At 39.3% G+C, this 20,471-nt stretch overlaps 1 protein-coding gene across 1 annotated transcript in view; it reads left to right on the top strand.

The window, feature by feature from the left end:
- Positions 1 to 20,471, top strand: part of rac3b (Rac family small GTPase 3b) — a 23,069-nt gene extending 2,598 nt beyond the window's left edge. The window contains exons 2-6 of the mRNA XM_050059180.1: positions 5,377 to 5,448; positions 9,873 to 9,990; positions 11,267 to 11,329; positions 11,932 to 12,091; positions 16,131 to 20,471. Of these exons, the coding sequence (XP_049915137.1) occupies positions 5,377 to 5,448; positions 9,873 to 9,990; positions 11,267 to 11,329; positions 11,932 to 12,091; positions 16,131 to 16,261 (544 nt within the window). The 3' untranslated portion in view covers positions 16,262 to 20,471. The remainder of the gene's footprint in view (positions 1 to 5,376; positions 5,449 to 9,872; positions 9,991 to 11,266; positions 11,330 to 11,931; positions 12,092 to 16,130) is intronic.

Below are 20,471 nucleotides of genomic sequence, written 5' to 3'. Positions count from 1 at the left end.
TCTCCGTTTATCTCAGTTTACATGCAAACGCGCAACCGGAGTTTTCCAAAATCTCCACTCTGGCCGGAGTTTTTAGAAAGACTCGTTTTCAGAGGAGAAATCTCCGTTTGCGTGTAAACGAAGGGCACAAACGAAGGAAGATGTCTCCGTTTATCAAAATCACCGTGTACATGTAAACGGCCTCTCATAGTGGCTTGGGTGAAACGGACATTTACGGACCTGTAGAAGTTACGCACTATAGCTTTAACAGGTAAAAGTAAAATGTCTTCACAGAAAATGCCCTATTAACAAGTACATTGCTGACATCTTAGAACGTTTAGAACATTAAGGCTTCCGTGCCATTGGTTAGCGTCAACATACCCACCCCTTTTTGACGTAGCGATGGCCAATATAGGCTTCTGTTAGTGGGTAAGTTTTGGCTACATAAATATCACCTGTCTTCTACGCAACTTCAATTTAGTATTTGGGACTTGTCCATTTTGTGTAAATTCTGTCATGAACTCATTGAGGACAGCGAATGGCCTCTGGAAGCAACTTTAAGCAACTGTGGCTATAACATACTACAGCCCAAATGTGTTTTCATCCAGTATTAATTATATTAAAAAAAATTCTGAAACACAAACATGATGTTTTACTTAGGAAAACTGAGCTTTGTATCCACCTTACTCCTAGCCCCAATGATACCTTGCGTGAATTAAAGGCACGGCCTCTGACACTGAACCAGAAGAGAACCGATGTTTTACTATATTAACGGTACAGACTGATATGCTAACGGTATGCTAATCCTCTTTTACCAGAGCAATTAGGAAATAAAACATGTGGAACATACCACCTGTTTCACCTCAGACGGAATAACGTAATCATACCTCTGTCATCTCTGACAGCCATCTCAAAGCATTTGTTGTTTTTCTTTTTAACCAAGCAAGTTAGCAATTAGCTTCCCTTGCCCCATTAGCATATTGTTAAATTTAACAGAGCACAAGCTAGCTTATGGTAAACATCTACTCCTAAAAGATGATTTATGATTTCTTATAACTCAGAAACAGACAGCCTCAACACATGAGGCAAACAATTTACATAACTCTGTTTTAATTTTAGCTCCATGTAAAGTGAATAAACCAGCTAACGCTATGCTTGTCTGCCTTAATGACAGTTTACACATTTTTATCACTGCTGACTTATTAAATCAGAGTTCTACCAAGTGAAACATGATGCAGAATTCAGCAGCAGACCTTAGTAATATCATTAATATTTGTAGTAGTGAAACAAATAACTTTAGGCATTTATTTAATATGATATGAAAGAATGAAGGCAAATCAATAACACATTCAGAATTGATTTCTAACACTATGCCCAATGTACTCTAGTGTCTGTAATCTAATTTAATTCTGTCATCTAGTGGACACTTAGCAAATACAGTGTATACCGAACACTATTTCATCAGTTTCCCCTCTGAAATTGGTGAAATGGTTTCATCCAAAATTAAATGTCTTAAGACGCCAAAAATGTACTTGTTAACATGGCATTTTCTGTCGTCTTATCTCGCATTTTACGCGTTAAGCTGTTATATTTTTACTTGTTAAGATGTTTAGAAGTTTGACTAATTAATACGAACGTCGTCGCAATCAACGTTTGGAGCCCCTCTGCGTTCCATATGCTTTTCCTACCATGACAAGTCAAAATGACTGCTGTTAGAAAGGCCTATGTACCAGCTGCACAGGCATTAGCTGTAGTTTGCGAGTAAAGTAGGCATTGACAATGTATGTTGAGACCATCTGTGTGTGTGTTTGTGTAACAGCTCGGACTGACTAATCTCACAAACTCCAGTTCTTGCTGTTCTTTTCCTCCAGTCTCTCTACTTTTGCTCTTCTCTCCATACATCCATGGAGTGGGTATATGATGCCTTGAGATATGTGTGAATTTTATACTCAAGCTAAAACATTTTTAACTCACACCGTGTACTAGGCTTGTTCAGTATCTGCTTTTTTCATACCTCTAAAGCCTTCTGACATTTCATCAGGTTTTATGGTAAATGATGGTATTTGTGTAAAAACAAACAATAAAAAGTAAAAGTTGAGCTGCTTAAGTATTGTAGAATGTCGTTGTCTAGCCTACAATGTTGTGTTTCTAAGTCTTCCTGGGTTTAAGTATTCATGGCGTAGCGAATAATGAATAGAAAGGAAATAAGCGCCCTTCTTTCTGGAGGACCTGATGACACTTGTTGCCGTGGCGGATACTAATGAATGATACGTTGAATTAAATTATGTGGCTAAAAAACTGCTTTTGTAGTTGGAGGAAGTCATCTCAAGATAAACTTATATGTGGTAGTACTTCCAAACAGTGGCAGAGGCATTTTTCTCTCTTACTAGTCTTGTAACATTATCCCCACCACTTGCAGTCTTCATCTTTCTCAGCTCAGCTACCTGTTCCACCAGTAGACTGACCTCTGGTGGCGCGTGCTACGTTGCGTCAATACAGCATCTCCATATCAGTATCATAGAAAGAGGAGTATCTGTATTTTTGATGATATTGAAAATCATACCTTTGGGATTTCTAAATACCCTTGTACATCGTAATACCTTGATACTGCCCATCTACTATGTAAAACTTCTTTGCTTCAGTTTGCATGTGCTCTTTAAATAGATTTTATACTGTATGTAGCATAGTTGTGAACTGAAGGATTAATTATGTGTGTTCAGGGTTCTTGAAGTAAAAGCCACACTCATTTCTTTATCTGACAGTGTTAGTTGACCATTTGAAGACTTAAAGTCTTTGATGGACATTACACCTTCCTGTCTGAATTATCAGTGCCAACGATGAACAACTGTATTAGAAAATATCTGGTTCTTTAATAAGTCAAAGATACAAGCCAGTGGACAGCAAAACATGCGTAGAGAAATTAACCTGGACTCCCAAGGTGCTTTTCAGTAAGAAACATCAAATTACGGAGTAATTTAACATTCATTTTTGGTTCCCTGCTAAAGGACAACTAATAGGCAGTGTTTTGATCACTTGCAACAGCAAAGGGTTTTTCATAGTGCCAGATTTGTGCCTTCTCCATACAGCAATAAAGGATCATGGAAATTGTAGTAAGGAGAGCCAACTAGCCTGAGTGTCAGACTGAAGCTCCCAGAACCTTCAGTCTGACATGGCTTCCATTGAAGGCGATTTACAAGGGGGAGGGAATTTGATTTTTTCCCTAACCAATCATTAGAGATCAACGACTCACCCAGAATCTGACGTCATTAGTATCCATGCCTCGGGGGTGCCGAAAACAAGCGAGCATTGCCCGTTTAAAATGTCTCTGTCGTCGTGCACGCCCAGCTGCATCGCCGTTAAATCCAGTTTAGCAGCTTCCTTAATTTGGTCCTCCATTAACGCGAGTAGTGGTGAAATACCTCGATAGCATCCTTAATGTGGTCTGTAGGATCTGTAGCGGTCGCCATTGTTGCTATCCTCACCAGTTACCCACCGACATACAGCTTGACATCAGCGTGGCGCTGATTGGCTAATTGCTAGACTCCCGGCGTTCATTGGTCCGTCCATCGTTTGGACGAGATAAATCGCAAATTCATTGAAGTATGCCAGACCAGTGAGACAAGCCTACTCAGTTGAGTGGGCGGGGTCTATGGTCTGGAACCAGGCTAAGAGCCAACCACTGTGAGAAACTGATGGACAAAATATGATTTCTCAAAAATAATGTTGAAATAATTCAAACTGATGGCCATAAACCTATAGCATTGTTACATCATCAGATTGCCATGTTTTTATGGTGAAAGATCTTTAAAAGAAAAAAACTGAATCAGAGCTTTTATGCCTTGTTTCTACACAGTTTTGTTTTGTGTCCATACTTCTGTATAGTATATGTAGTACACCCCATAATGTTCAACACAATGAACTGCATCTCTTTATGGAGGGATAAAAACGCTACTGCAAAATTTGCAGAAAAGTTAGTTTTTGGCTGTTTTCGCCACCCTATTGTCAAAGACAAATAATGGTGGCAAATAAGTGAGGAGGGTGGCCTGTCAGGTGTGTAGCCAGTTTTGTGAAATATTTTGTTAAAAGACATAAATGCCATGCATGCACTCTATATGTTATACAGTTAGCATGCTATCAGTGTTAGCTAGCTTAATGTGCTGTTGAACTTTTCACCTAGAAAAAGTATAAATCAAGCTGTATTACATTTATCAGTTAGTTGATGTAAACTTCCTGTGGCAAAGTGCAGAAAATCTGTCGCAAAAGGTCGAATTTTTCAAAGTACTTGAGGCAAATTATGGTCCCCAGATGGAAAAACACTACTGTGCATATTTAGAGGGTCAACACAGAAGTCAACTCTGAAGCTAGAAACGTTTTTGGCGTATGCGCTAGGTGAGAAATTTTGGCATCCCATATTTAAGTTTTATTATAAATCTATGATACACACAGAGGTATGTGGAAATAAGGTATTAGCCAGAGACTTTGCACCACCTTTGAAATTTACAGTGTGTTCTCTGATCATACTTGCAAGAATAGACAATATCAAGTTGCATTGTGGGAAGTGTAGGATCCAGTGTTTTGGGAGCTTGACCCACTATTGGGACTGCAGCTCAGGATATCTCTGTATCTGTGGTCCATTCTTTTTTTATTCTGTCTCTCACTAGTCCTCCAATTTAATGGAACTGTAATGCTTAATCAGTAGAGTACCACTTTCTGAAGACATTAAGACATTAACATGTCTTGCTGTACTTCTGTCTCCTCTCTTGTTATTTTCTTGTCCTCTATTTGTCTCTGTCCTGCTCTCCATGTCAACCAGAGAAACTCACTGACCTCAAATCAGTCTCATGGCACCGTCACACATATTGGCACTGTGTGTTACCACCATTTGCTGTGTCTATGGAGACATGCACACAAAATTACTCATTATTTCATGCATGAGTACACAGCCAATACCCATTCCATGCCACCACCAATCTGTGGGGCATCCTACGCCTTGTGTCAGTGCAGTACACTGTAGAAGGGGAGGGGCTGTTATGTGTACTGTATGAGTGCAGGAGAGGTAGGTTGTGCATGTGAGTGAGTGAGTGAGTGAGTGAGTGAGTGAGTGTGTTTGTGTGTGTGTGTGTGTGTGTGTGTGTGTGTGTGTGGGGTGGGGTGGGGGTGGGGGGTTGGGGGTTATCATAGGGGGCTACTGTGTCCCCAGGCAACATGAATGTAGGCCAGTGTCTGTGTGGCACAGTAGAAGGGAGTAGCAGCCTGCCTTTACACTCATGCATACACATACAGGCATGCATACACACTTAGATACAGTCTACACAGAATTAGTTTTTGTTCATATGAGTCAGTGGAACTGTATTGTACGTCTGTATTCATGTGTTCTCTGTTGTCCCCTCTCCTCAGGGCTGTGGGTAAGACCTGTCTGCTGATTAGCTACACCACCAATGCCTTCCCTGGTGAATACATCCCCACTGTGTGAGTAAACCACACACTGCACATGCGCTTACACTTATTTGATGTACGCAGTGGTTTCATGTTACAGGGCCATACTATGATTTAGGGTCGGTTGCTGTGACATTAATTGCGTTTATACTCTGGTAGCTATCAACTTAATATCTCTGGCTGTATTAAACCATAGTAGGTAATACTGTAAATCAATGACCAACACTGATTTATTTTAATATTGTTTTTAATAAGATTTGTGTATCAACGCTGTGGTTTGTCATGTATTTAATTTGCTGGATTAGCCCAAAACCAGCCCTTCCTTGTTCTTGACCGTAGAAAAAGTAATTTGACAAAACAAAACAAAAACAGTTTTGACTCAGTGTTAACTTACTAGCTATTTCCAGGAATTTCAACTGTACTTAAACCATTGTTATCAGCAAAGTTGTCATAAAAATGGCTCACTTGTAAGTATGAACCATGTCCTAACATGTGTAATATAAATGACCAGACCACATTTTACCAACCACCCAAAGTTCCATACATGACAACTGAGTCGACGTTTATTTAGCAAACATTTGCTGATGAAGACCATGAGTTGCGACTGAAAGCTCTGTAAAAGCTAGCATGTAGATTGAAGATTTCTTTTGTCAGACTATGTACAACCAGTTTCTCAATTGGTTAACCAGAAAATAAACAACACCATGTTATAGACGTTTTCAGACTTGACAATAGAGTGCTGCAGGAATGAGTCCTAAAACATGGAAATAAGTTAGCGTTTTAGAACTCAGTGGGGTTTTTGAATGGGTTTTTGGTTAGATGCCTGAAATTAAGGTCTGTGTTTAACACAAGCTTAAGAGACTTTCATGTTTTGTTCTACGTCATAAAATATGTCATTAAGTACCCCACTGTGAAATTTGAAACCATTATGTGTCTTATGAAAAGCATTTTCTGCAATAATCCAACATCTAATTGAAAAATCCCAGAGGCTTTTTGACGAGGGAACCAGGGTGACACTATCTTCTGCCTATGGAAAACCGTCATCCTGGAGCACTGTATTTAAACATTCTAAATGGGTCTCTTTATATTTGCTGTTGGAACATTTGTTAATGCAGTAGCTGACAAGAAACCCATGATAGAAGGAATTGTCATTATGTCAGTGACAGCATGCCAGACTTTTTATCTAAGGGCCGTAATATACTTGCTGCAAACAACGCAAATGCGACCGCATCATGGCTGCCACGCGTGATCTGCGAACGCACATCTCAACGCAAGGTACCGCAACGCGTGTGCGAGATGCAATATTCGTATAACCGCTAGAGGCACTGGTGTGAATGCACACAGTGACCCGACCGGATGATCAGACCAGACCCTTCTTCTTCTTCTTCTTCTTCTTCTTCTTCTCATGAGATTCTTCACGATTTCCGGGTTATATTTCTGTTGTCTGCCCCAAGTGGTGACCGCCAGTATTGTGCATTTTGGCTGCATAGTGTTGCGTACACAACGCACGGCGCGTTGTGTACGCGTTGTGTACGCGTACGTTCAATCAAGCAGCAAGTATATTACGGCCCTAAATGTGCGCATTTGTTTCCCTTGTTATTGGTTGTCAAACAAATCATGGCTGTGTCCATCAGCTGCATATAACTCAACTCTAAGTCCGACACATCATGATACATGGCCAAACTGGGCAGGTTTGACCTTTTATCTGACTAACCACAATGCTAACGCCTTACAGTTTGCCTCTGCTAGTCATCAAGCCTATATTAGCTAGCACACACATCCTGACAGCGATTAAACTAGAGAGGCTGTAACATTTGCTAATGGTTTTATCCCTAAATTAATGTAGGGCATCTCAACAGAGATATTGCTGGCTAACGTTAGCTAAACAAAGTGCAACTTAGTTCACTGACAAACTAAGTAACAAGTATGAGTAAGAGATAAAGGTCCAGATTTATTATAATTTAGTGATTATCGTCACCTCCTAATTATATAAAGAAATCTTTTGGAGAGAGCTGGCTAAAGTTAACTGTCCTGAATATTACTCAGGGACTGTTCTTTACTTAGCAGAGGAAGGGGGTGGCTGGGGTGTGGCTTTTTTTTTTTTTTACCCTCTCGGAAGCTACAAATATTTTTCCTTGAAATGCATGACCCTCCCTCCAATAGATTAGTTGTTATATTTTAAAAACTTACTCTTTGATATTTAAAAGTTCAAAATTGATCCTGGAGTTGAAAAAAGCCTCAGTTTTTCACTCTTGTCATGGTTAGTTTGTGCACACAGTTTATTTTTGACCAAATTTTAAATGAGACACAGAATAAAGGAATTTGATGAAATATCACCATTTTCAGATCAGATTTGGTTGTGTTTTTTCCTTACCAAAGTATTTGTCACACATGATGTTTCAGGAAATTTGAAAATCCAACAATAATTTTGTTTTTACAGTTTCTGGCTATGATAAATTGCGTATTTTTTATTATTTGTAAAGAACACAGGCATGTTTTTTTTTCATTGGTGGTAAAATAAATACAAAATACAGCCATTTCCCCACAGCCAAAATAAAAAACATAGGTCCCTCCCCAGTGCTTAAACATTATTTGACATACCTTCCTTGTTTTGCACCACCCCCTAACCCCTCATAAACAACGAACAGTCCCTTAATGTTGTTGTATATATATATTGATAATCAATAAATGTTGTATGTACGTGTTTTTTTAAAAATTTTATATACTTTATTAATCCCCGAGGGGAAATTCAATTTTTCACTCTGTTTGTCAATTACACACAGGTCCGAACACACACATGCACAAACTGGACCTATACATGCACTAAGTGGAGAGATGTCAGAGTGGGCTGCCCATGACAGGTGCTCCGAGCGATTGGGGGGTTCGGTGCCTTGCTCAGGGGCACCTCGGCAGTGCCCAGGAGGTGAACTGGCACCTCTCCAGCTACCAGTCCACGCTCCATATTTTGGTCCGGACGGGGACTTGAACAGGCGACCCTCCGGTTCCCAACCCAAGTCCCTATGGACTGAGCTACTGCCGCCCGTTACACAGTGACGACTTGGGATGTGGTTAATTTTTGTCTGGTCAGTGATAATAGGTCGGACCTGCCCTGTCTGGTCTTGTATCATGTTGTATTGGACCAAACGGATTTGGGTGAGCTAATGTTATATGCAGCTGATCAGACAGAGCCATGATCTGTTTGGAGACCAATAACAAGTAAAATGAACATGCACATTTAGATAGAAAATGCCAGTCAACATCACGGAATATGTGTTTTTTATTTGGTGGAAGCATTTGTGAATCAATGGTGAAACAGAACAGATATGATGGGTTACATTGGGACTTGCCAAGCCAGCCCCATTAACTTCAGTAGAAATGACACCAATCTCTGACTCCAGTGCGAAATGTGAACACTGTCAATGACGTAATGACCCTTCCTTCTTTTATAGTTTCCTTGGTAGCTGACAGGAAGTGAACAGGGACCAAGACTGTTGCCCTAGCAACAGAATACCAATGAAAGGGTCAATATGTGGGGGATGATGTGCAGCAAATGGGTCATTGTTGCAAAATGAACCATGACAGGGTGATGCAGGACCCCAGAAGTAGAGGGGTCTTGAATCATCCCACTTACACGGCTACATACTAAAGAAATAAATAATTTGACACTATTAATATATATAATGATATTATTGATTTAGAAATGATTTTATTGCTTTTGCCAAGGATCTATGATTAGAACTGCGTCCATAGCAGTGGTCTGTTATTCATAGATATGATATGCTCTTCAGAAATAACAGACCGTAAAAGGTTGTAATTGATCAGTCAGTATTCAAAGAAATTATGTAAGAAATGTTGATATTGCAATGGATGATTGCACACTAAGCTCCAATGCTTTATTGTATCAAAGATGTTTTGACCACAAGTGATGTTTATGTTAAATACCAGTGTCAATACTAGTACCTTGAGGGACTAGTTTGACATTTTGGTAAAATACAGTTATTTTGCTTTTGTTCATTTTGTTAAATTTGAACTTTTGATACCGATTTCTTTCTTCCATGTTTCAGCAATAAATCATCATCATAAGTATATTTCTCAAAACGTTGAACTGCTGGTGATAAATATATAACACCTCCTGGTGGCAATCAATAGCAAGTTATATCATCAACAAGTAAAACCAACAAACAATTATTATGATGATAATGAAGTATAAAACATAAAAAACCGTCATCATCTCTGAATATAGATATATGGAGTAAACTGCATAAAAGCTTAATCAGGCAAGGTTATGCTTGATGCCTGGCTGTCATTGTGATATACAATGAGTTTTTCTTACTTTTGGAACAGCATCCCAATGTTTCCTATGGCTCTCTTCAAACCATTTAAATGCAACAAAATCAGCAACATATGCACTGTCTGTTAACTGCATTTTACTCAGTGTAGTATTCGCCTTCCTGCAGCTTCGATAACTACTCTGCCAATGTGATGGTGGATGGGAAACCAGTGAATCTGGGCCTTTGGGATACAGCAGGACAGGAGGACTACGATAGGCTCAGACCACTGTCTTACCCACAGACGGTACTCAAACCCATTCCTCCCAAACACACACACACACACACACGCACACACACTTACATGCTCACCTCTAAAGCGGGGTGGGCGTGTAGGTTCAAACATTAGATTTTACACCAGCTGTTTGGAGATTTACACATCATTAAGTAATGATGTGCTGCACAAAACAAACTAGTTATTACTCAGAGATTGGCTCTTTCTAAATATTTACAGCTACTAACTCTCAGGTGAAACAGTTGGCAACTGACTGAACTGACAAAATGCACTTGCTAATGTATGTCCTGTATAGATTGATGAGAAAAATAAAAATAAATGTAGTGGACATGTAAATAATCCTGTGAGGTCTTTATACAGTAGTTTAAGAATTATATTGTGCATGCTCCACTCTTTTCTCGAGGGTCAAGAGTCACCCTTATTACTGTAAAATAATCTTTATGACTATGATGTTAAAGAAACAAAGAAACAAATAATGACATGGAATGACATTTCACAAAAATAATACAATATACCTCAAATTACAGAGCATAATTCCTATATTGTTAGATCAAATAGGCCAATTAGGCTGTATAATAAACATGTTAACTATGAAAAACATATATTTCTCCATAAATACACAGAAAAAACATCAACAACACAGTTGCAAATGAATATTCGGTTCACAGACAACGTCTTTGGTGGACATTCCTGAAGTCAAAATGCCAATGACATGCTCCCTCAAAACTTGCAGCATCTGTGTCACTGTGTTGTGCGATTAAACTGCGCATTTAAGGCCTTTTATTGTGACCATCCCAAGGCACAACTGTGTAGTAATGATGCTGTTTCATCAGCATCTTGATATGCCACACCTGTCAGGTGGATGGATTATCTCGGAAAAGGAGAAGTGCTCACTAACATGGATTTTAAGAAATTTATAAACATAAGTTGAGAGAATTCTATCTACTGTGGCTTAGATATTTTATTTAAACCTGTGAAAAATGGGAGCAAAAAACAAAAGTGTTTAAATTTTTGATCAAAGTATAATTGACACAAGGCAATCCTGTAAGTTTTGTGGTATTACCAAAAAAAAAAAAAGCTATTCATTCAGGAAGTTGAGCAGATATTTTTTGTATTAAAGGCAGCAACTAGCCTCTGTGTGAGTTAACAAAGAATTTCATAGAGAAAAGTCCAATACAGAAGTGTTAGTGTCTTTAAAAATAGACAAAACACACACACACACACACACACACACACACACACACACAGATCTCGCTCTCAACTAGCCATCTCTCTGGTTCTCTCCCAGGATGTGTTCTTGATATGCTTCTCCCTGGTCAGTCCGGCCTCCTTTGAGAACGTCCGAGCTAAGGTCAGTACGCTGACTGACCACCCGCCCCCCCTCCCTTTGTCCCCCTCCACGCCGAGTCTGACCATAAGGAGGCACATCTATGGCTCCACCTGGCTTCTCACACCGCTGCCCCACCTGTTCAGACCTTGGTTTAGAACCGTCCGGACTTGCACTCATTCCTCCAGGGGATGTAGTACAGAGACTTGTTGTAAGGCGAGGTCTGAACAAGTGAACACTCTGCAGAGGGAGCGTGGCGGCCAGCTGTGGTTTGGTCTGCTGAGCGTCATGAGACGCTCTCATATGAAATCACACATCCCTGAAGGTCCAGCCTCCCTCTGTAGAGTCTGTATGCTCCTGGTCTGACGGGATTCTCTCATCGCATCATGTGATTGGAGGATGCTGTGCCTGAGGATGTTTTGTGTTCATACAACTATGCTTCCATTCAGACAGATCTATCAAAAAACAACTCCTCTAGCTCCACAACTCACAGAGTCTGTTGAATGTCACAGTGGAAAGGTGCTCGTCGCTCTGTTTCTGTATCTGCTAACTATTCTTTTTCTCCTCTCTCACTGACTTTGTCCATTTGCAAATGTACACGTGTGTTTGTGTGTGTGGTGCCCTAGTGGTACCCTGAGGTGAGACACCACTGCCCCAACACACCCATCATCCTGGTGGGCACCAAGCTGGATCTGCGAGATGACAAGGACACCATTGAGAGGCTGCGAGACAAGAAGCTTTCCCCCATCACCTACCCGCAGGGCCTGGCCATGGCAAGAGAGATTGGTGAGGCTGTGTGCGTCACGTGCACAAGTTGATAGGCTTTTTTCTTTTCTCTCTCTCTCTTTTTTTTAAGTGTGACATAGTACACACAGGTGACAAATTAGGCCAGAGGTTAAAAAATAAACAGACATCAATATAAGACATGAAACAGAACGTGGTACAGATTTTTTTTGTTTTTTTAGTGGGAGCATTGTAAGTGTGTGTGTATGTATGCAAGTGTGTTGTCTAAGTGTATCATATATTTATATATGAATAACGGTAACCAGAGGAATGTGCAGGCATGGGACAGGAGGAGGAGGATAGAGAGTAAAATAAATAAATGAATAAATACATAGGTAAATAGGTAAAAAAAAAAAGGGGTAATAATAATAATAGTGGTACAGTTTTGTGAGTTTTTGTGCAAGTCCTCAAAGTAAATTAAAATTAAAACAAATCCAATTAAAAAAAAATGTTTATATGCTCTTGAAGATGACAGAAATGATTCAATCAAATTTCGTCAACATTTGTGGAATTTCATCCCAACCCTGCCGTGTGTTTGGGGATGCTATTGAGCCCACTTGCCATCAGGGTTTTAAAAACATACAACAAAGGTATGGCCCTGCCAATATAATAGCCGGAACCAATAAGATGCCATCACATGTCCCAAATAATGGCATGCCAGGTGAAACGAATAGAAAATAATGAAAATAACAAGTTAATAAAAAAACAGAGTAACATGAGATGAGTCACGCAGAAATAAATAGATAAAGATACACACACACACATATTTCCACATAGGCTGTGAGAAGATTGGTGAAGACTACAGAGAGGAGAAAGAAGAGAATCAATCAAAGGGAATCTTTTTGGATTCGTCAACTGGATCCTTTAAAGTATCCTGGTCTTAATGAGGATATAGATATGTTTTTTGTGATTTTCCCTCTGTTGTTCCACCTGGCATGTCATTATCTGGGTCATGTGATGGCCTCCTATTGGTTCCTTGTATGTTTTTAAGCCCTGATGAAGACCTGCAGTGGTCGAAACATGTTGGCTCTTTTAATGATTTAGCCACTACAGTAAAGGTTTTTTTTTTTTTTAACTTCTTCCTTGTTTTCTATATTTTTGGAGTGCAGAATTTGAATACAATATAACAAGTGTGTTTTCTTTATTGTATAATTACCTGAAAATGAGAATGATTGTGTTTTTGTTACCTTAGAATAAGCTGTTTATATCTACATTGGGGGACACAGCCATGTTTATATAGTAGCAAAGAAGAGAATCCAAACACTGGCTCTAGATAGGGCCATTTGTGTTTATGTGTCAGCCATCATAGTTAGAAGCCCATCTGCAACAAGCAGCATCAGAAAAAAACTGATTTGTAATGTGACACTTTTTGGGGGGGTTATTTCAAGGTCCAAACAGACAACTAAATCATACTCATAGGACTTGATAGCCATATCTTTCCAAGCCATCTGTAAGACACAGTTATAGCAGAAGATAAGGCCGAAATGGACTAATAAAGTCAATGTAAATACAGGTGTTACTGTATTTACATAGAGTGTTGGGTTGTGTCTTCATGCTACTCTAATCACTTTACAGACAAGGACAAGAAACTCATTTAATGGGACAGAAATTCACCTTAAACAAATGAAAAACATGCAGGCGTAATATACACCATCCAACTTTCCCATCTTTTCAAAAACTTGTCCTCTTGCAGTCTAATAGAAAAAATAATCATTGCCATCCTAAAGATGTCATATATAATATCAATCCATTCATCATCTGTAGGTGTTGCTGGTTTTAGCCACTTTCTAGAAATGGCTTTCCTGTTGGCTGCACTTAGGATCCAAAATAAATACCTCTCATGAGAGGTAATATTGTCCAAAGGCAGGGTGCCTAGGTATAGGGTTTCTAGTTTACACTGAATGTCCACCTGGAATATTTTTTGCAAAACTGTATGAACCTCCTACCAAAAAGGAATTAATGTTAAACTTCTTCATTCAGTGTTTTTACTGGTTTAAATCACCAGGGGTCTCATTTGTAAAACAATGCGTACGATCCATACTAAAAATGTATGTACAGACAAAAGCCCAAATGACGTGCACCAAAAATATTCAACAGGCTTCCACCTCAACAACTGCATTGCCAATTTTGCATCTCTCTCCAAGTTCCTCCCATCAAGTCTGTTTTTATACATCACAACTTTTGTGTGGGAAGGCCTCTTTCAGGCCGCATTTTGTGCATACACAATGTTATAAAAAAGGCCCCAGGTCCATTTGTTTTGGAGAGGAGGTGACCTCTCTTAGGATAATTCCGCTCCTGGTAGAAACCTCCTGAATAAAGAACACTTAAAGAATTCTAACAGGTAGAAGTTTCAGCTGGTTGCAGTCTGCACTCCTCACTGCTAGATGCCACTAAATCCCCATAAATCTTACACACTGGATCTTTAATAGTCAGCGATTCAGTGTAGCCTTGGAAGATGCAGCCAGGAAGGGCTAATGGAATATCCAAAGTACACCTCTGAAACTCATAGATCAGCATGTGATATCTCTGTGGCTTAATCTCTGTAGCCTTCTCAAGTCTTGTCATCACAGTGAGGTTATCAAGTTTGTGCCTGTACAGAGATTAAAACCAAAGTCTGTGATCACCAACAGTACCTGGTAACCCACACTATGACCAGAGACACCGTTTTAAAGTACTGAGGGAATGGATGACACTTTCAACACCTAACACAACATGATACAACTAGGGATGCACGATATTGGATTTCTTGCCAATATCTGATATGTCGATATTGTATGTATATAATAATAATGTATATTATATGTAACAACTAATTTGACCTATTAGTGATACCAGTATCCACCTTTTTCCCCACCTAAATTTAGTAATCGGCAAGTCTCTCCTGTAGTAGTATTAACATCATATTATGCATGCATACTCTTATCATGATGGACCATCAACAGATGAAAACATGAAATAAAGTACTTTTCAATGTATGTAATATTTATTCATTGTGCAAAATAAGAAAAAACATATTGGCTAATACAGATGATGTGCTGATATTATGGTGCACCCCTAGATACAACATGTTAATGAGTGAGCTTCGGTGGTGTTGGAAGGTCGATTTTTGAACTTCAGACAGATGAAGCAAAAATGTTGAAGTATTCCTTTCAGTGAGTTGGGCTCAATCCTACAGTAATACACCCCGAACGCTCAGCCCCTACCCCTTCATTTTGTGCATTCATGTCTAGGTGAAGGGTGTCCCGATTGTATTGTGTATGTATTTTTATTGTTGATAAAGCTTTTAAAAATGATGATTTAGTTTTTAACTTAGTTCAGTGTTGTTTAATGTATAATGGTCCTTTTTTTTATAACAAGCATAACAAAAAAAGCTAATAGTAAGCTGATGTCTTGGTCGCTAACTAGCTAGCTAGCTAATGTTACATTGCGATTGCTGATTTGTGGATGACAGTCCTACATTTTGACATATTTCCATGCTGCATTCACCTCCTTTGATGGCATATGATGCCTGATCTTTAAACAAAGTCTTGCAGAGAAGATGCTGCACTTGTTAGTGCTCCTGTTAGCAAGGGTTGCTAAAGTTAGCCTGCAGCACACCGTTGGTGGCCTGGTATAATGATGCAGGGTTCTTTTGACTTGATGACATGTTTGATCAATTGATAGGGTGAAACTATTGTTGTGAACACATCACAAGTGTCCATGCTTTTCTATCTCCATCAGATAAATAACAGATGTCATTGTGATAACACCATCACTCCCTGATCTTTCTCCTACAGCTCTGTGTCTTTTGCGTGCCTTTGTACTCTCAATGCAACAAATATTACTTGTGTGGATAAGGGTACATGTTTTCTCTGAAAGCATTCATGGTGCAGTACTTACACACCTTTGCACACTCTCCACAATTCTGATGTGGTGGGAGGCGGAGGTTTCAGACACTATTTAAGGACTTAATTTCAAGGGTACTGAGGCCCTCAGGTTGAGGGCATATCTGTTTGTTTTTGACTGTCTCCATTTGTCACTGAGAAATCTTTTCTCTCCTCAGGGGCTGTGAAGTACCTGGAGTGCTCTGCACTGACCCAGCGAGGCCTGAAGACGGTATTTGATGAGGCCATCCGAGCCGTGCTCTGCCCTCCGCCTGTGAAGAAAAGGGGAAAGAGGTGCACCATGTTCTGAGGAGGAAACCTTGCTAAAACACTTCACTACATCACCATGAACAACAACCACTACTTCTCTGAGAGGATGAGAGAAAACTAGCGAGAGTGAGTGTGCACTGCTGAGATTGCTTTCTTTATATTGATGTTTTTTCAAAGCGATATTGGTAACAAGACCAATACTTAATCCAATTTTTTTACCATTACTGAATAGGCTCATAGGTTCTCTGTGAAAGACATTGACTATCCACCTACTTTGTACTCATAGAACCACATCAAGTTGCCATGAGGGCTGACAAAGGTTTCTAATACTCGTCTTCATACTGCGACATCTCTTCTGTTTCAGCCACGCTTGCTTGAATTAATGCGGTGTTGACTAAATAGAAAGTGAACTATGAATAAGCCTTCAGGTCTGAAGTTACCCTCAGCTCCTGATCTAAGATCAGCATGTGGAGAAAAAATGCATACTACTGGCATGCAGACACAAATCTGTTGCTCCTGACAGAACAAACAAAATACTACTGCCTGCATTCACTAAACTTCACAAATAGAGCATGGTTTAATGTGTTTTCTCTACAAGAAATGTGATAAGTTCCAGGGAATTTCTAGTTAATTACAGCCTGGGTCTTATTTTGTAGTTTTAGCCCTCATTCCAATCAATAATAATGTACTCACTAAAGGTATTGCTGAGATTTAAGAATGCAAAGTCTGATGAGTCAGACTGCACTTTCAAGCAAATTCAGCAGTTGTTCTTAGCCATAAGACCCTCATTTATTGAGGGACCCTTTGTCAAAACCTATTGTCAGACCATTATTACTTCAGATTTTTGCTAATATGTTGCATATTGCCAAATCAATGTATTTAATCAAATGAACACAGAGAAAATCTGGGGCCAGATAGTGACCATGGTCAAATGACCATTTGTATATCAGTTACTCACTGAGCGTTGAATTTGTGAAGAAAACGTTTTTTTCACATGCCTACACAGTGAACAAAGAATCCAAAAAAGGTGAACATTCTTGATGAATTGAAGTCATTTGGGAAAAAGTTTAACAACAGCCAAACTATATCAAAATATCTGTATACAAACTTTGAGACTGATTATACAGGAGCTGCATGAGAGTTTGTAAACAGATGTTTTGATATTGTTTTGCTGTTTTAAATGCGGCCCAATTCGTGAACAATGATGCTTTTTTTGGATTCTCCATTCACCATGATGGCATGAGAGAAAAAAAGAGTTTTTTTCACAAATTCAAGACAATAGGTGGTGCGTGTTTGATATACAAATGGTCATTTTGCGGGTGAGGCATTCGTTTAAGGAATGGGGAATATGGGTTAATGGTGTTCAGACATCAGACATTTCAGACATCTCAGCAATAATTTGTATGAGTGCAGTGTCATTGATACTGAAAGGAATGATGTACAAAACTATGAACATGTTCTTCTGAAAGGTTTACATGGGAGCATAACATTGTAAGATTAGTGACTTTTAACTCCAGTGTCTCTGAACCCATCACATTTTTGGCTTTCCTCATTACGTTTGCACAAATCCTCAATCCTAAACATACTTTAAGATTGAGTGTGAAGGCTCAATCTTGTGCTAGTTTGACAAAAATATTTTGATCGGTTATCAGTTCCACTTACTTGGTTTTAGCTTTCAACCACACCTTGCAGCCTGTTCAGCAGGGGAGTTTGCTCAGTCGAAGAAGATGAGGTGTTGTGCAATTTACAAGGTCAAGCATTACATTTTTCAAGCTTAACTTGCAAATATTAGTTGAGCTTTTAACATCATCTTATGGTCTTCATCAGAATAGGCCATGAGATGATGAAGACTTCTGTGGGTCATTCACTGGGTCTTCTTTGCTAATGCAGTGCATGAGGTATGGTTGAAAGCTCTGGAAAAAGCTACTAAGTGAACTTTGAGTTAAAATCATTTTGTCAAATTATGCCTGGTTCACATTACACGACATTTCTGTTCGTTTTAACAGTCACTGTGTCACATTAGGCTATTGTGGAGTCATAAAATCGTGCCGTGACTTGGCCGACAGACATGACACACTACACGAGGGACCACACTAATTATCCCTGGTTGTCTTTCACGACGTGAGTGACGTCAACGGGTTATTCTTGTCCTATTTTTATTATTATTCCTATTATTTCAGTCACTTTGTCTGTTCATGTGCCAGCAGAAATGTTATTGTAGTAACGTAAAAAAAAAAAAAAAAAATGCCACCAGATGGCAGGAGCTACATTTGAAGTACTGTAAGCAAACATGCAAGTCACTGATTCCTCCACAACAAGTTCCTGCAAATGTTTTACAATAAAAGGTTATTTAGAAAATGAAGGGATTCTCTCAACCGAAGTTATAAGGGGCTTTTATTTTTAGATACAGATACAGGAAGTGTTGAGTTTGAAATGACAGTGCAATGCATTAACTTTATCAAGGCAAACGGGAGCAGATAAAAAGTAAAAATATGAAAATACAAAGGGAATAATCAGTAACGGACCGTCTATAATGTAGTCTGTTTCAAATGAAGCTGGTAGCCTCTGCAGTTGTGGTAAGTAAAAGCCCCGCCACTATTTTTTAATTTTCTTACTTTATGTCCATCTCCATTATGAAGAAATAACATTGTTTGCTAGCTTGATGCTAATGGCAGTAATATTACTACTACTGGCAGTATTTTTTTCCCTTTTTAAACTGTTGTGGTAACGTCCCTAGTTACAGTTGTGTACGGCAGCTTATCGCTCTGTGTCTCTATTGATCAAAGTGACGGCTGTGACAGGAGCAGTCTCGAACAACAAAAAGAAAATCAAACATGCTAGACTTTCTGTCGGAACGTCGTGAGGCGTCTCAGACGTGGCGTCGGTTGTCGTCTACTATGGCACACTACGTGAGATGAAATGATGGATTATGGCATAAGACACTCATTGTCATTCACGATCCATGCCAACACCGTATGACGCTGCTTCGGGCTATAATCAGGCTGATATCATGTAGTGTGTACCAGGCATTAGCTGAAGTTGTTTTACCACTGTTAGCAAGGTGGAAAATCCAATCTGTACTGTCCTGTTATGATGAAAAAAAAATGTTTCTTGAGCATGTTGTTTACTTTGGACAAGCATCTGATCTCAGTCAGGTGTCTGTGGGTAACTTCATCTAACTGTGAACATGTGAAAGACAAGCATGCCAAACATGGGGGCTGTACAACCTTGCTGCCTGAGTTCTGCCTTTGGGGGTGGAGGAGCTTGCATGGGTCTTAAAATATTTTGTCTTAATTTATCCCATTGTTTAGATCTTGTCTCTGTTCCTCTGTGTGTGTGTGAGTGTGAGTGTGAGTGTTTGTGAGTGTGAGTGTGTGCGTGTTTGTGTGAGAGAGAGAGTCACGGACGTGTATATGAGCGCTGGTGTTTGTGTGTGTGGACGAGCACGTGTCGGTATCAGTGAGACAGCTTTGTTTCACAGTTTGGGGTAGTGCATAAAAGACAGTATTGTTTTAAGCCAAGTTTTTTAGTGTCCAGTTTTTGGTACTATTTCATATTGTATTGTAGTAATACACAAGACTTTTCAACAATCTGTGGACATAAAGGAAGAAAAAAATGGATATTAATGACATCTAGTGATGTACAGAATAATCCTTAGAAAAGGAATGCGTTATGAATATCTATCTACATGTACCTGAATATTTAGCTCTTAAAACTAAAACAATTCAAACTAAAGGGATTATAGTCGCTTGTGTTGAAGTTAGAAGTGTTGCTAACAGTGTACAATAAAGGGGCCAATCTTTGTGGAGTTTGTCATTGTGGCAAACAGTGCAGATTGCACCTTTATGAAATGCATTTCTGTATGGTTCCAGGTCTGCAGTGTGTCTGTCTCCCTCATGTGGCGAGACGCAGCACTGCAGTCCACTCTGTCACGCTGTCTTTGGTTGGCATAGCAAACTGTGTGGTTGAATCATGTTGTGCGGTCCTGCCTAGCTAAGGTGTTGAAATGTAGATGAGAAACGCAGCAAAAAATTCTAATCTACTCTTGCATGGAAGTTCTCTGGTTCTTTGACCCACTGTAATTCTTAGGAGAGGTTGTATGATGAAATGCATTGGCCATGTACGTATGTAATGTAAGATGACTTGTATACTTATTCCAACTGTTTGTCTTATTTTTTATTACTTCACATGTCTGTGTGGTGAAATATTTCAATTTTTTGTATACTAAATACAAATGTATATGTAAGGTA

Source organism: Epinephelus moara, chromosome 13 (assembly GCF_006386435.1).
Source record: "Epinephelus moara isolate mb chromosome 13, YSFRI_EMoa_1.0, whole genome shotgun sequence".
In the NCBI taxonomy this organism is placed as follows: domain Eukaryota; kingdom Metazoa; phylum Chordata; class Actinopteri; order Perciformes; family Serranidae; genus Epinephelus; species Epinephelus moara.
This window is presented reverse-complemented; position numbering and strand designations above follow the sequence as displayed.